Source organism: Acomys russatus, chromosome 11, assembly GCF_903995435.1.
Source record: "Acomys russatus chromosome 11, mAcoRus1.1, whole genome shotgun sequence".
NCBI lineage: Eukaryota > Metazoa > Chordata > Mammalia > Rodentia > Muridae > Acomys > Acomys russatus.
The window spans coordinates 58402321-58415544 of NC_067147.1; the positions used below are offsets into that span (position 1 = coordinate 58402321).

Below are 13224 nucleotides of genomic sequence, written 5' to 3' on the forward strand. Positions count from 1 at the left end.
AAACCAAAAATAAATAAATAAAGAAAGAAAGAAAGAAAGAAAGAAAGAAAGAAAGGAAGGAAGGGAAACTAGAATACTGTGTTGCCTTATGCTAAAATGAAAACCCCAGTGTAAGCTGTTAGGCAATGGTGCTCTATAGCCCCGCCCCACAGAAAACATAAAAGGCCATTGCCAACGCTGTCCATTAGCCTCTAGTACTTGACAATACGACCCTATATTGCTGAAGACACCAGAAATGAGTCAGAAGATGGAAGGGTTCGTCCTTACAGGCTTACTTCCATAGTGCTAGGAAGGTACTACTTCCTGGTCTACATGGCGAGTGTGAAATCAGACTGAGCTGTTAAATGGAAAGATCCTGTCTCAAAACAACAATAAACAAAAGACATAAGCCTCCGAGTCTGGGGACAAGCAGCATTTCCTTTCCTACGTTTGTTTTGTCTGGCCAAACCACCCTCTGCTCTTAAAGGCCAAGCTGAAGGTTTGTCCCCGTGGTCACGGATGAGGGAGAGCTTCTACCTGTGCTGGCCTGACATCAACCCACCCTGTGTATTAGTGACTCCCTCACTGCTGTGACCAAATGACTGACAAGAAGCCATTTAAATGCTGGGCATGGTGGCACAGCCTTTAACCCCAGAGTTCGAGGCCATCCTGGTCTACAGAGTGGCTTCCAGGACAGCCAAAGCTACACAAAGAAACCCTATCTGGAAAAAAACAAAACAAAACCACATTCCTGGACTGTGCTTTGAATTGCAAAGGCAACTGTGGGCGTGTTACTTTTCTCATCTCTGCCTAACCAACAACTTAAGTAAAGAGGGGTTTATTCTGGCTCACAGCCGCTTTACCTCAGAGATCTGCCTGCCTCTACGTCCCAAGTGCTGGGACTCAGGATGCGCGCCACCACCACCTGGCTTATAAATATGAATTATCATCATCATCATTTGTTTTTCAAGACAGGGTTTCTCTGTGTAGCCTTGACCATCCTGTATTCATTTGTAGACAATGCTGACCTCGAACCCACAGACATCCCCCTGCCTCTGCCTCCCCACTTAAGTATGCTGCACCCGGCTTAAATATGGATTTTTAGACCCAGTTCTCAAGGCTAGCATTAACTGCTTCGTTCTTCAGAACTGGTCAGCTATTGACCAACCAAACGTATCTTCTTTCCGAAGTCCCCTCCATGTCAGGCCCTTCACACTGAGGACCTCAGAGCTGTCAGGGTGTCTGCACTGTTCACATAACACAAGGCTATCTGCACACTGGACACACACTATCTAGAACATTATACAAACTAGACGATGAGGAGACCAAGAGCTGTGTCTTCTACCACATTAGAGGGCCTCAGCAGGAAGGACAGCAGGACTCTCCCTCAGGCTCTTTAACAGAGGCAAGCTGCTCCTGCAAACCCCGCCGCGGGCCTGTGCTTCAGGATGACCCTTTCTGGGCTAGGCTGACAGAGTACTTGCCCTGTAAGCATGAAGACCTGAGTTCAGGAGCTCCAGAAGCTCGGTAAGAGAAAAGCCCATGAGCCGGGCGTGGTGGTGCACGCCTTTAATCCCAGTACTCGGGAGGCAGAGGTAGGCGGATCACTGTGAGTTCGAGGCCAGCCTGGTCTACAAAGTGAGTCCACAGAGAAACCCTGTCTCGAAAAACCAAAAAAAAAAAGAGAGAGAGAAAAGCCCATGGCAGGCACCGGGCACCTCAGCGTGGGAGAGGAGGAGGAGATGGAAGCAACCTGGGGCTCACTGGCCAGTCGGAGGCTGAGCCATCCAGCTCTGGTTCTGTAAGAACCCTGTCTCAACGCATAGGAAAGAGGGCAGCCGAGGAGAGTACCCAATACCAGCCTCTTGATGCCTCACAAGCCACACCATGTCCTTTCCAAAGATTTTAGAGATGCCAGTGGGATGTGAACACAGCAGGCAGCAAGCCTCTGCAGCCCTGACGGCCGGGGAGTCCAGGAAGCTTGGGCCAAGCTTTTGCCGGAGTTCCCTGGCCCCACTTCTTAGCTGATTGACTTGATCGTGTGTCTTTTCATCTTGTTGGTCTGTTTCCTCAATTCTGTAATACGAAGGCCAGGCCAGTTGCAAGGATCCTTCCAGGTCTAGGAGGGTGATACCAATCTGGGTCCCATCTACAGAAGGAGCATCAAGGAGGCGTCATCTTGCTGGTCTCCAGTCTGGTCAGTGTGCTGAGGGGATGCTAAGGTGCCAGTGGGGCCGCCTCTCCAGCACAGCTCGCAAACGACCTCGGACAGAAGATGCAGCTGAGGCCTGGCAGCCCGGCAGGACGCTCTTCAGCCCCGAGCCCGAGCTGCTCCTCACGCCCATCCACTGTTAATGACTGCCTTCAGAGAAGCGGGGGAGTGAGGCTAGGAGGCCCCACCAAGGACACCAAACACAGCACAGCAAACCAGTGCCCATTGGAACATTTATTTCTCAGAGAGAAAATATGACGTCATATTATGGTAGGTAAAATTATCTCTCGTATTCTTTACAGGCATAGACTTTTCTGTTTATTACCTCTCTTATAACCATCTGTTATAAACAATTCTAGAAGGCAAATAAAGTCACTTTCTACAATAAATAGAGCATTGTGTGCTTCGCAGCAGACGCGACAGAGACATGAGGCCCCGTGCCACACAGGATCTGAGCCGCACCCTGTTCTGAAAGAGCAGTTTTTAAAATGGGACTCAGAGAGAGAGAGAGAAAGGGACTGAAAAATAGAGACAGAGTAGATAGTGCTGGGGGAAGGAAATAGAGAGAGAGGGAGAAAGCCCCGAGATCTTACAACACAGGTTTAGACAAGGGTCACAGAGTCCACAGCTGACCAACTACCTGGGGAGAGGGGGACACAACGGCTCCTTTAACTAGACCGCCCTGCGTGGCCGCACAATGGAGGATCCCGATAAAGGAGGGCACGGGCCTGAATAACTTACGACAGTATCTTACAGTTATGTACACCGCGTCCTGTCCCAGCTGTCGCTGCACTGTTTACTGGACAGATTCCCGCCCTCTCGATGAGTTTGTTGGTTCCCTTTTAAACGCTGGTTCATGTCCCAAATGTGTAAGAAGTTGGTGGTTGGTTGTATTTTAAAAAGTTTGAGTATGTAAAAATGGCAGTGGTCTCCCCAGGGACTTTGTTTTGCCCAAAACTCCCCTATGAAAAAATGTAAAACAATTAAAAATAACATCAAGGTAGAAGTGAACATGGCAATCAGCGGTCTGCAAACCCGCCTGCGGCTTTGGTGCTTAAGAGGTGAAAATTCAAGAGCAGAAGCCTCAACCGTCTGCTTGGTTTGTCAGTCAGCATTCCTCATTCACAGTTTTCTTTTCCTTCCTTTTGAAGGGGAGGGGAGGAGGCTGAGGAGGTGAAGGTAGGGAAGAGGTCGAAAGTAGGATTTCAAAGAAAAGGGCTGTGTTCCCTGTTCTGGGAGGCAGGAGCAGCCAAGCTGGGGGACAGGGGTGCTGGAGGGTAGTGCCATGCCGCCTGCGGTCATGTGACCCAGTAAGGCTTAAGGCTGCTGCAAGATGATAAAACCCCAAGAGGTAGGGTACGCAGCACACCAGCTGAGGGGCACGCGCCACTCACGGTATCCGCCCAGCCTTGTGCCCACCCTCAGCACTCTTCACAGCAAGCCGAAGGAAGGGCAGGAAGCCCAGTCCACCCACACAGCACATGCGTGCAGCTGGGCTCCGTGTGTGGCAGCACAAGCGGACCTCTATGGGTGTGGGGAAGGGTCCTTCCGGGCGGGACTGGAGTACCTGGCAGACACCTATCTAATATAGCAGCTGGCCAGGAAGAGAATGGGGCATCAGAGAAAAAGATCAATTTGGTGAGGTTGCTGTCAGTTTGGCACAAGGGAGAGATGTGGGAACGTGGGGAGGAGAGCCTGGCTGGGTGTGGGAGATGAGGTGGGAGGTGTGAAAATGGGTGATGTGGGGGGAGGGGAGTCAGTGGGTTCCCGAGGGACCCTGGCACATCTCTGGGATCAGTGTCAGAACCTTGCCTGCCCTGAGGTATGGTTAGTGGGGAGAGGCATGGGGGGAGCCAGCTGGCCCCAGAAAAGCAGCCTAGTACCTCTTGCCTTGTGAGCCAGGTCCATCTCCCTGGCTGGCCAAGACTCTCAACTGTTTCTACTTCTAAGAGGTTCTTCAGTGGAATACCCCAGGGACCTCGGTGGGGGTTTTTGGCACGCAGCGGCCCTCCAGGGGAACCACATGATTGGTCAATATTGGGTCTTGCCCTTGGAGACCCAGTCCAGTCAGGGCCTGCCATGAGACAGAAGCTGCCAGCCACATACTTGGCAGAGGCAGAAGAGGCTTCTCATGCCTCAGGGACAGAGGAGAGGTGAAGAGGCAGACACAGGCCCAGTCCACTCTTACAGGTAGCTGGAAGTGACGAAGGAGTGGGTTCCACGCACTCGGCTCAGATGCATCATGGCGCGGTCATAGGCCACCTGTACTGACTTGCGGATGCTGGTCTTGCGGCCTTCTAGCATCTTGAGCTTGTCCACAGTATCCTCCACACCCAGGGGCAGGACTTTGTCCCTTGGAAGCCATTGCCTGAAATGCAAGCACAGCCAAGATGCAGCTGCACCTCAGGGGCTTGAGGGCTCCTCTGGACCCAGCTACCAGGCCAAGGTCAAGAGGCAGGCAGAGTGGAGAGCCCCTTTGTCATGCCACAGGCAGGCTTCTTACACCTGCAGGGTTAAGCCTCGCTCTTGGGCATTGCTGTTACCAGCAATTCTATCTCCTTTCTACAGAGATATGGGTGACACCACACTGCCCAGACTCCCTCGGGACTGAGACATAAGTTCCCCAGCTGCTAGAGTGCTGCGTTGCGTTTCCAGCTTAGTTGGAAACTCTCTCAAGTTGACTAGCTACCATGGGAGCTGCCCACCGCAGGATCAGGTGAGTTAGTGACTGTTGGCTTACGGGCACAGAGAGCCCCAATTCCCAACGCCTCTCCTGAGCTCTACTCAAAGCGTACTGCAGCTGGACTTCCTCCTCTGCCCGAGGCTGGAGCCCTTATTCCATCGCTATCTGGGACACCTGATGAAATGCTCCCCTAGGAGAGCTCCCAAGGAGGCCGCTCCACCCTCACGGAAGCACCTTAGCTAGTGTCATCAGGAACAGCTACCACAGGCAGCATGGCCGGCCAAAGCGTCTTCCTCATATGGGGTGGAGCCTGCAAGGGTCCTGCGGCGGCTGTGTCACCTACCAGGTTCGTTTGTTGTCAAAGAAGAGGACAAGGAAGAGCTTCTCTCCAGCCTCTGCCTGCTTCTGCTCGCCCAGCTTCAGCACGTCCAGCGGAGGGACAGGAATGGGGACACCATTGTGCAGGAGGCCCTCCCGGGGCATCTTGGGATCGATGATCTGGAGGCAGAAAAGGAGACTGGCACTGAGCAGGCAACTGGGACATCTAAGGCAGAGAAGTAACCCTTCTTCACAGCGTGTCAGAGAAAGCCTACAGGCTGCTTCCCTCTCCGCCTCTCTTTACCACCTTTGCAAGTCACCTGCAGTCCTCAGGGCCTTGCTCCATTGGGCACCTAGGCTGTGACCATGCAGAAAGCTCAGCCAGGCACAAGGGCAACACCTTTGGTCTGTGTAACAGCCTCTGGCTACCTGCCACCTTCCCAAGGGCTCTGGGGCCAGTTACCTCTGCGGTATGATTGGAGAGGAGACAAAAAGACCGCTGAAAGGCTCAGGGTTTAAAGGGAAAACCAGAGCCCCGGAGGGACTAATCTCCAGAAGGGCCCATCTTATTCTGAGCAGGAGTGTCAGCCACAGCGCAGGAGCTCTCTCCCGGTCTGTGGAGCATCCCAGCGCTCTTAACTACCCACACACCAACTCACTTCGATCGCCTGTTGAGGTGGGAAGTCCGCAATAGGTGTTAGCAAACAGGGAAACACCAGCACAGGAAGATGGGAAACTATGGCTGAGACTGGAACCAGCTGCTCGCAGAGGCTGGAGCCTCAGCGGTGGGCAGGCAGTCAGGCCTGTGCTGCAGGCAGCCTCCACCCCAGCTGCCTCGTAACCTCTGTGCAGAGGCCAGAGAGACTTGGACACTGACAGAGGACCTAGCCTTCTCTAGAGACAGAGCAATCTTCCTTCCCATGCCCTGTTCCAGGGGACCTCCTCTCATAAGCCAGCACCCTCAGCCCCTCCAGGGTAGGCAGCTAAGAGAGGTGCTCTGCCTCAGAGTTGAAGGTACTGAGAGGCAGCCCAGCTGTGAGAGCATGTGCTGCCATTCTACAAGACCTAGTCTGGCTCCTCAACCCCACAGGTGGCTCACAACCGTCTGTAACTCAGGTTCAGGAGAATATGAGGCTCTCTGGCCTCCTCGGGCACCGGACATGCATGAGGTGCACACACACACATCCATACATGGAAGCAGAGCACTCGTACACATACACAGTGAATAAATACATCTAAACAGATTGTTTAAGACTCTAAGAAAGAACGACATAGCTGGGTGTGATGGCGCACGCCTTTAATCCCAGCACTTGGGAGGCAGAGGCAGGTAGATAGCTGTGAGTTCGAGGCCAGCCTGGTCTACAAAGTGAGTCCAGGACGGCCAAGGCCACACAGAGAAACCCTGTCTCAAAAAACAAAACAAAAAGGAAGAAGGACGTCTGGCCCAGCCACAGCTACTCGGTGGCCAAAGCTGTCCCCCAGGCTGTCACTCTTCCTAGGGCTGAAGCGGGAGATATAATGACAACAGAATCAACAGTCCTGGGCTTCCTCAGCCACCCAAGAGGCCGCAGGGCGCTCTGCTGTCTCCACCAGACCAGAGGACCCGCGGAGGAGGAGGAGGTGGAGGAGGAGAAGAAGGAAGAAGAGGAGGAGTCTGATCTGAGAACAGCTTTCACAGCCCAGAATGCTAATGGACCATTTGCACAATGAACATGATGCAGGGTTACAGAGCATGGACACACAGCTCGTGCTAAGGTCTGACGTAACATACAGGAAGTGTGCGTATACACTGTCACAGCTGCAATACATTAGCACCAATAAAGAGAACAGTACAAACATTTAGTCCAGGTAGTAGAAAGGGCTCTTAGACTTTTTTTTTCTTCTTCTCCCTTTCCTATTTTCCCAAAACTCCTGGAATGTGCATATTACTTTTTGAAAAGCAAAACAAAACACATGACACTCCCCGCGCCCCACCCCCGGTTTGTTTTAAAGAGACTGACATAGAGTGTAACATGCAGAATCTCCATGCACAGGCAAAGGGCTGCACAGCCTGTGGCAAAACAGAAGCACAGATTGTGTTCAGGTGGTGACTGCATTTCTTCTTCTTTTTTTTTTTTTTTTTTTTTTTTGAGACAGGGTCTCACTACATCGCCCTAGCTGGCCTGGAACTATAGAGACCAGACTGGCCTCAAACTCAGTGAGATCCACCTGCCAATGCTGAGCTCAATGGCAGATGCCACCAAGTCCCAGTGTTTTGTTTATGATTGTCTCTCTTGCATTGTGAAGTTTAAAAACAAAACAAACAAACAAACAAACCACTCCAACCCTGTCAGCACTATCACTTCCTACTGACTAAGCTAGGTCCTGTGGCCTCATTTTTACAGGGCTCCCACTTTAGTGCTCCAGCTGCCGGGCCAGTGTGAATTTTCCACACCTGCCATAGCTAAGGAGGGGCCGAGGCAGGCAAACCAGGAAGTGGTGTAACTTCATCACTACAGGATTCTTCATCACAAACAGGATCAGCGTTCCCTCCTGTATCTCAGGGGGCTGCTGTCCCGCTCAAGAATCACAGAGAGAGGCAGGGCTAGGAACGGACCAGAGCTGTGCATGTGAGAGGCTGCTGGGTGGCTCCCACCCGTGCTATAAAAGCCTGAGAAAGCACTGATGCCCGGCCCAGCCTGTGGAAGACTTATTTAGTGTTCTAGGGTGGAGCTGACTTTACACAGCTTTTAAAATCTCCCCAGATGGTTCTCACAAGACCCAAAGGTCTCCAGTGGTAGTGTCCTCCAGAGCCTGTGGCCATTCTCTCCCGACCTGGGAAAGCTTTGGGAGATAGCAGCCTACCCGTAGGAGCATAAGCCAGAACTAGCCTCTGGGCAATTTGGCAACTTGTGCCAGAGTTCTGTATGGATGCTGCCCCGGTGGGCACGCCTACGAAACAATCACACTTGTACACCAAGATAAAGCTAAGATATTCACTGACAACTGCTGACCACACTGAACAAGTAAACCTACACAGGGAACCAGGAAACGTCAAGGCATGGTACAGGAGAGCATCTGAAAGACGACGTTATCATTAAAAATGACATCACGAAAGTTTTTCATCACGTGAGATGGACATGTAAGGTTAAAGGCGGTTCTGCCTCATATGCACAGGCTTGTGTGGGGGAAAGGGGCTGAGTGCAATCCTGAGAGCACAGGACTGAGGAAGAGTGTTAATGCAGTGGCTCAAATCAAAGGCTTTACATCACACTGAGCCCCAGAATCACACCCTATCTGCTGCTTATTGTCTGGCTGACAGCAGTTACCAAACCCTGCTCTCTTCCCTACAAACAAGGTTCTATCCCTGGCCTCTCAAGGACTTAGTACGGCAGGTGGTTAGCAACACCACTAAGCATTAGCAGTGCTCTGACACTACACTGAGCAATGTTCCTCCTACACAGAAGCAAACGAACAGTGCTGCAAAGCCCTACGAGCCTGGTCTCTGAACACCTGGAGCCGTGTGTGTGTGTGTGTGTGTGTGTGTGTGTGTGTGTGTGTGTGTAGGTGGGGCTCTGCCGTTGTGTGTCTGTCTGTCTGTGGGGGGGTGGGGCTCTGCCATTGTGTGTATGTGTCTGTGTGTAGGTGGGACTTCTGTTGTGTGTGTGTGTGTCTATGTCTCTGTGTGTGTAGGTGGGGCTTTGCTGGTTTGCCCCAGGAAAGCTAGAGTAAAGCCCCCCTCCCCTCTGCAGCTAAGGGTCACTGACTCTGACCACATTGATCGGATAACCCCTCAAGGCAAGGCAGGGGCCAGATCCGCCAAGGGGAGGGGGACAGGAGGGTGTCTCTGGGGCAGACTCACCAAGGCAGGGTAGGAGGGGTAGCCTCGGCACTTGGCCCACACCAGCTCCAGGGGCTCCAGGTCTCCGCGGTCTTCAAAGGGCATCAGGAGGCTTCTGCCTGGGGTGGGGGAGGGGAGGAGACAGTGCCCAAAGGGGACTTGGCATGGTGCCCCAAAGCCCTGCCTGTGGCTTCCATCTGACTGGAAGAGCCCAGGACTGAGCCAGCAGCGCCCCTCCACCCTTCCTTCACCCTGCCCCTTCCTTGGGAATTCTAATACTGGGTCAGGGGTCAGCAAAGTAGCCTGCAAATGGCCAAACAGTAAATGTCTCATCCTTTTAGGAGGTGCACGGTTCCTGTGGCTGTAGCATGAAAAACAGCCATAGTCTAAACAATAAAACTTGTGTTTCTGACACTGAAATTTGAATTTCATACAATCTTCATGCTATCAAACACCATGTTTTGCATAATTTAAAATGGAAAGCCACTCTTAGCTCATGAGCCACATCAAAGCAGACAACAAGCTGTAGCTTACCAACCTCTGACCCTGAATTCTGGGGTAGCTTCTGTGGGAAAATATAGGGCCTCATAGGGCGACAGGCCATACCCCAGCCTGAGCCGACTCAGCACTGTCTGGACCTGACCCCTTCTCATGGAGGCTTCATGGGGAGAAATGCCAAGAACGTCTCAACAGAACCACTCACTAAATGTTTTTCTGACCAGGCTGTAATGGGCCATCCAGAGTCCCTGGCTGCACCGCAAACCAGCAAAGCCAAGCAGGGTAGCAGATCTTTGGTGACCCTAGGTATCTCGCCTGGGACAGGGCTGCAGGTCCTCAGCTTCAGGAATGCTCTGAGCCCCACACCTGTGAACAGCGAGGCGGCCGCTCCACCCACTAAGGAAAAGGCTCAAATCTGAGAGCAGAGATGCATAGTTAACTACGATGAAAGAGACCCGTGCTGTCACGACGCCACGGAGGGAAAAGCATTCACAGCAGACCCATCCACTGCAACTTCGAGGGAGGATGAGCAGAAACCAGTGCAGCCGCGTGATGGTGAAAACACAAACCAGTCCAGTCCTTCTGGAACGCAATTCCATTCAACATCCCAGGAGCATTAAAATAAATGTTTGAACCATCTGCTCCAGTGGACATCTCTAGCAAGTCATTCTAAGAAAGGTGGAGTCAACCCATGTCCACTAGAACACTCGAGTCACTCACAAAACATTAGAGGTTAGATGGGTCCAGTACAAAAGCCCAGGAAAAGCATGAGCCGACAAGAGAAAACATCCGAGCAAAAACCGGTGGATACAAAAGCGCATGCCTAAGAGGAAGGGAGGCAGCACAGAAACAGAGGCGGCTGTGTTCAGATGGGGAAGCCACAGGAGCGCAATTCTTTTTAAATATCCTTTGGTGTCGCTTTTACTTTGTCGGTTTAAAAAGTAAGAAAAAAAAATGTCACCACCAGAAGCACAAAGTGTGTCAGAGCCACTTCCTGGCTTCATGCTTAGATGTACAAATTCATCTGGACATGAGACCTGTCATCTGAGTGCCGACAGTCACAACGTAATGGAACTCAAAGGCATGCATCCGTCCACAGACATCGACATCAGGAAAGGGGACATGACACTAAGGCTGAAGGAAATGGCTGGACCAGAGAGAACCCCCGTGTGTTAGAGGAAAACATCGAAGGCGGGCCATCAGAGTGCGCGTGACAGATAGCGAGAGTTAAGAAGCCACTCTGGACCTGCTCCACCCTGTTGCTCCTGCCATGCCCTCACGTCCACTAGGCCACACAGACACGGTCTACAAGCCAGGTTTATTAGTGACACGACATTACTGAGGAAGGACTCTTAAGGGTACAGCTGTGAACAGGGCCTTCCTCCAGCCTGACATTGCAGCAGTGGCCTGACCTATGCACCAGGTCGCTCAGTGCAGCGCTCAGCATGGAGACACGCCGAATGTCTACCTCTGGAGGGCTTTGCTGAGTCCTCCCATCTGATGGGCCACTGGGCCGCCGAGAGAAAGCAAAGTTCCCAGGGTGCACTGTGAACCAAAGGCAGGAACGGTGGGCCCTCCACACTTCTCCTAAACATACACACAGGTTTCAGCTTGGAGACACATTAGCTCTGAAAAAACAACAGAAAAGCTAGCAGCTCATGTTCTAGAGGGAAATGCTGGCTTTTGTGAGAGTGGCTGGGCTTCTGTTACCATGGGTACATGTTAACTATTCAAATTGTGCTGGCTAGTTTTTGTTTCATTTTTCAATCAACTTATACACAAGCTAGGGTCGACTGGGAAGAGGGAATCTCGACTGAGAAAATGCCTCTATCACACTGGCCTGTGGGCAAGTCATGGACATTTTTTTTAACTGATGACTGATGGCGGAGGGCACAGCCCACTGTGGTTGATGCTATCCCTGGGCCATCTAAGAAAGCAGGCTGAGCAAGCCATGGGCAGCAAGCCGGCGAGCAGTGTTCCTCTACAGCCCCCGCTGCGGCTCCTGCCCTGGCTTCCCTCCACAGTGGACCCTGAAGCTCTCCCGTGAAGATCCCCTCTGCCTCCAGTTGCTTTTGCCATGACCATTAGCACAGCAACAGAAACTCAAATACAACACAAAGCGAAGATAGTTAAAAACAAAGACAAAACAGAAACCAAGAGCCAAGGCCATCTCTCTAGCCAGTGTCTGTGGGTGTGGGCCCTCACAGACTGGCAGCCAGGCTGAGCTCTGCCGGGGCAGCTCGTAGAGCATGCTCCTCAGAACAGGATTCCCGGCTCCACCCACACTCTCCTCACCTGAGCCACTGTGGTCAGAGTCTCCGTTCACACCTTCCAGGAAGGGCACTCGGGACAGGGCTGGCTTCCCACGACTGCGTTTGGGAGGTGTCAGGCCGCTGCACACAGAGCACAGGTGACATGAGCAGTTTTAATGTAACAAGGCCGCCCCTGCTTCCCCATGCCTAATGGAGCTACAGAAGCGCAGCGGCAAAGGCCAACGGTAACCCACGGCACGTGTGACCTGGGCGTTTCCACAGAACCCTCTATGTGGAGGGGCTGCTTCTCCTATGAAGGGGTGCATTTCATGGGCACAGGATCGCAGAGTTTTAATCACAGATCTCTGTGAGCTCCGGGCCAGCCTGGTCTACAGCAGGAGACCCTGTCTCAAAGACCCCAAAGCACAAGAACAGCAGCAGCACAAAGAGAAGGCGTCACCCAGTCTCCGCTCAGCCTCTGAGAGGACAGGCTGGCCACAAGGAGGCCCTTGCTCCTCCATCCGAATTGGTACTCTGTGCTTCACAGGTCTAGAGAAACCAATTTACTTTTGAAGTCCAAAAATTTGCCTCTTTTCCAAATGTTCTATAACAGGCATGTCTTCTTTCTAGAATTAGCAAAGACATTTTTAAACTGGAAAAAAAAAAAAGTCTATTTCTCACTTCCAAGCGGTTTGTGTGTGAAGCTTTTCCTGAATAGGGGTAGATTTTTTTTAAAAAACCTAACTAAAAAGGAGACCAATTTCTTTCTTTAAACAAAGCTACTGCAAAGAGGTAAAGTCCAGTGGGTAATATGGGTTTGTGGGTAAGGGGAATTGACGCCAAGCCTGAGTTTGATGCGCAGACCCACATGGGAGAGTCCTAACTCCTACAACCTGTCCTCTCATGTCCACAAACATCAACACACACACACACATGCTGTAAGCATTTTTAAGAAAGTTAAGTGCTGGACATGGTGGGCACACGCCTTTAATCCCAACATTTGGAAGGCGGAGGCGGAGGCAGAGGCAGAAGCAGGTGGATCTTGGTGAGTTTGAGGCCAGCCTGATCTACACAGCAAGTTCAAGTTCATCGCCACCCAGGGATATATAGTAACACTTTGTCTCAAAAGAAAAAAAATAAAGAAAGAAAGGTAAACGATGTATTTGACAAAGACAGGAAGTGATAATCAAGGCTGAGCAGAGGCCACTACCGCACTGGGATTTTACAACAGCTCCACATGCAGTCTTAAAGCACAAGCGAGAGCTGAGAGCTCCGGGGCAGCAATTCTGTGGCTGGGAAACCCCACCCCCACCAAACTGAGTAACATTCCTGCTGCTGGATGTGGTGGTGCACACTTTTTTTGTTGTTGTTTTTTGTTTTGTTTTTCGAGACAGGGTTTCTCTGTGTATCCTTGACTGTCCTGGACTCACTTTGTAGACCAGGCTGGCCTTGAACTCACAGC

The 13224-nt window shown here is 51.8% G+C and overlaps 1 protein-coding gene across 1 annotated transcript in view; it reads right to left on the reverse strand.

Moving 5' to 3' along the window:
* Window positions 1-3607: 3607 nt before the first annotated feature.
* The window catches only part of Brpf3 (bromodomain and PHD finger containing 3), a 28163-nt gene continuing 18546 nt past the window's right edge, over window positions 3608-13224 (reverse strand). The window contains exons 9-12 of the mRNA XM_051153424.1: window positions 11806-11903; window positions 9034-9131; window positions 5218-5372; window positions 3608-4559 (exon numbers count right to left, since the gene is read on the reverse strand). Of these exons, the coding sequence (XP_051009381.1) occupies window positions 4376-4559; window positions 5218-5372; window positions 9034-9131; window positions 11806-11903 (535 nt within the window). The 3' untranslated portion in view covers window positions 3608-4375. The remainder of the gene's footprint in view (window positions 4560-5217; window positions 5373-9033; window positions 9132-11805; window positions 11904-13224) is intronic.